Below are 3,661 nucleotides of genomic sequence, written 5' to 3'. Positions count from 1 at the left end.
TATATAGTATGGTATCATTCATAATAAATTTGATTTTTATACATTTGATTTTCAAGATAATTATCGAGTTGTTTTTCATGATCAATAGAAAATAAGTTTAATTGGATATAACATATTTTTTACTTTTTCTTTATTTATCGGGATGCACACATAAACAATGTCACATGATACTCTCAAACTACTTAAATATATATATATATATTGAAAAATTCTAAGGCAACAAAAATCATATGAAATAATTGTGTCTAATTCTATAATCCTATACAGTGTAAGTAGAAAAACTATTTTCTCTTTCTCTTAACCAATTACTTGGGTTGGTGTATATAAGCTCTAATATATTACCTGGTGAGTGGCACAGACTCTTCTTCAATACAAAAAATCCTTGAAAAGGTTCCAACTTCTACTTTTTCTCTGAAAATTCTACCCCATTTTCTCCCCCATCAAGAAAGCCATGGTGTCTTGGGTCCCCGATGAGACCGGCCTCGAGCCATGGCAGCAAGAGGTGGCCGGAGGAGAGTATTTCAATTACTCGGGGGCTGTGGCTGCGGGCGGTGGTCCTCGGTGGCAATGAAGGGATAGTAGCAGCTGCATTCTTGGTCATGGGAGTAGGAACTTTCGTGCATGATATGAAGTCTCTCATCATTGCCGGACTCGTCGGAATAGTTGCCGGAGCTTTAAGCACGGCAGTGGCAGAGTTTGCTTCAGTCTGTACTCAGGTTTTTATCTATCTATTCTAGTACTATATAATGTGGGCATCCAATTGGTGTATGAAAACTAAAATTTTACATGAACCCATGATTCAAACAATAATGCTAGACATTATGAAATGTCCTTATGAAAATTCTTCACTCTTAGATTAGTTTATAATATTTTATTACATGTTATGCAATTATCTTGGAATTAGTTTTATGAAACCTTTCATAGCATTAATTCAAAAATTGTTTTAGTTTTTAAATTAAAAAAAACTCTTTTAGTTTTCACTTTTGAATTCAATTGATCTCTTCAAAATCTTATTCATGAGAAGAAAATGATCTTTGCATACTCCTTGTATTGTGTGTGCCATCACTTTTAATACTTGTAATATTTAATAAAGAAAAATAAAAAGGAAAACTTTCTATAGTATATAAGTAATATTCATTTAGCATGGAGACGAGAGATTTTGGTTCAACATGTTGAAGTGTTATCCGCTAAGGACCATTGATGATTTGAATTATTAATTTTGTAATGACTTTTGAAAAAATAATCCATATAAAAACTCATGTTGATTAGATAATCGTAACTCTACGATGATATATCACATTTTTCTTACAAAAATTGACCGTTCATATATACAGAATGAGAGGAGCATACACTCATTCGAAAGACAGATTGCATAAAATCGCCTTTGTTAATGTACACTAAGCCTAACCCACTAACCTAACCCACTACATCCACCCCACTAAACCTAACACACTTACCATCTCCACTACCACCCACCACCTCCACTACCATCCACTACCACCACTCACTTACCTCACACCTCTCCTATATAATAGCTTGTAACATACAAATCAATACACAACAATCTTGTAAACAATCAATCAATAATATACATCAATTATTTTTACATGGTATCAGAGCTATAGGTTAAAGATCTTGGTGTTCTTCGCCTTCCGGCGGGCGGCAACCTTACCTTGACCGCCCGCCGGACCTCAACCTAGTCAGCTCGAATTTTCTATACACTACCTCCTCACTTCCTCCCCTTCTTCGACGCCACCTTCTTCCCTGGCGACTTCACCGTCGCTGTCTTCGCAGCTTTCTTCGGCTTCGACACGGCCTTTGGCTTCGGCGCAACCTTCTTTGTCTTCACCGGCGTAACACCCTTCGCCTTCGCACCGCCTACAACCTTCGCACCGCCTACAGCCTTCGCCTTCGCCTTCACAACAACCGTCTTCTTCACGGGAACTTTCACTGTCGCCGCCGCAGCAGGAGCCTTCTTGACAGCGGCTGATACAGGCTTCGCCGCCGAAGACAGCTTGAACGAGTTCTTAACCTTAACAAGCTTCTCAGATGCGACGAGCTTCTTCAACTGAACGAGCAAAAGCTTCTTGAAATTCGGCGGCAGATGAGCCTTTTGCTTCTCTTCGATGAACTTCGCAATCGCGTACTGGCTCGAACCAGTCCTCTCCTTCATCGCCACAATCACATCCGTAATCATCTCAACGTAAGGAGGATGTGCTCGAGGCACCTTTGGAGCAGACGCTTTCTTCCCTTTCGTCACTTTCGTAGAGTTCGCTTTCGCCGTCACAGAAGCCATGAATGCAAAGCAAACTTAGAGAGAGTAACTAATGCAAAGCAGACTCTGCCTCGTCTCTGTATCTCTTATACATCATCTCCTTCTCCTTAATCTTTTTATCAAATTCTGATCTATCCCCAGCGCGCTTTCCCCATTAATATATTCTTTACAACCCATTTTTCAACCACTCTCTTTAAAAAAAAAAAAAAAAAAAAAAAAAAAAAAAAAAAAAACTTTACAACCACTCTCTTTACACCACCCACGTGATCCCACTCTCTTTATCACTTTGTTTATTTCTTTATTTATTATTATTTGTTTTTATCTCTTCCTCCTTTTTATTTTTAAAACCCATTTTTCCTGACACTCCACCGCCCACTTCCTATCTCATCTCTCTCTCTCACCTTTCTCTCTATACAGCCAAAGCTTTGTTTAATCTACACACCACCATTCCCTATATAATTCACATACATACACTCATGTTTTTCAGTCCACTTTTGAACCCATCCTCACCCCACTTTCTTTTTTCTTTTTTTTTTTTATTTTATTTTTCGTACTCATTCTCAGTCCACTTTCGTTTCTCATCATCACATTACACTCTTCTTTTATCCCCCATTTCTTTTAATACTTATATTCTTTCTATTTCTTTTTTTTTATTTCTCTTTCATTTTATTTTTCATCTTTTTTTTTCATTATTATTTCTTTACACAAAAAAAAAAAAAAAAAAAACAAACAAAACAAAACCAAACCACAAAAAAAAAAAAAAAAAAAAAAGCGAGGAAGAAGACGAACTGCATACCATCTTATTTTATTCATGTCGGGGCTCACCCCGATCACCATTTTACACCACACACACAAAAAAAAAAAAAACAAAAAAAAAAAACAAACATAACAAAAAAAAAAAAAAAAAAAAAAAAAAAAAACACAACACCCCAAGATTTGTTTTCTTTTCTGCAGCCGGCCACCCGCTGACCTCACTTCTTCGCCTATTCCGCCGGCCTTTTCTTCTTGCCTCCGTCTTGGGCGGCCCTTGACGGTGTTGTCTCCGTGCTTCCTAATCCACCGAGCACATTCACACCCCCCTGCTCCTCCACTACAGCATATGGCGGCCCTCCAAATCGGAACATCACGGTGGCCTTCCGCTTCAGCTCCTTGTTTTCTGCCCTTAGCACGCTTATCTCTGCTCGCGCATCCTTATACATGCGTTGGAGCAGAGCCAGCTGGGAGTTTAAATGCTGCACCTCATTTGTCCTACTCTGCAGCCGGTTCGACAAATTTGTGACCGCCGTCATGCTTTCCACACATGCCTTCAAAGTATACTGATTGGCCTCCACATCCGACTGCACTGCCATTCTTTGTTCCACCGACCGCATCGGAAAGTTCAACGGA

At 38.9% G+C, this 3,661-nt stretch overlaps 1 protein-coding gene across 1 annotated transcript; it reads right to left on the bottom strand.

Moving 5' to 3' along the window:
• Nucleotides 1-1,566: 1,566 nt before the first annotated feature.
• Nucleotides 1,567-3,176, bottom strand: LOC114304526 (uncharacterized). The gene has a single exon (XM_028249691.2). It carries the CDS (start codon nt 2,294-2,296, stop codon nt 1,730-1,732), a length of 567 nt encoding a protein of 188 aa, XP_028105492.2. The 5' UTR covers nt 2,297-3,176; the 3' UTR covers nt 1,567-1,729.
• Nucleotides 3,177-3,661: the final 485 nt, after the last annotated feature.

Source organism: Camellia sinensis, chromosome 9, assembly GCF_055761805.1.
Source record: "Camellia sinensis isolate YWXY chromosome 9, ASM5576180v1, whole genome shotgun sequence".
In the NCBI taxonomy this organism is placed as follows: Eukaryota; Viridiplantae; Streptophyta; class Magnoliopsida; order Ericales; family Theaceae; genus Camellia; species Camellia sinensis.
The sequence above is the reverse complement of the archived record's forward strand: the minus strand, read 5'-3'. Positions and strand labels throughout refer to the sequence as shown.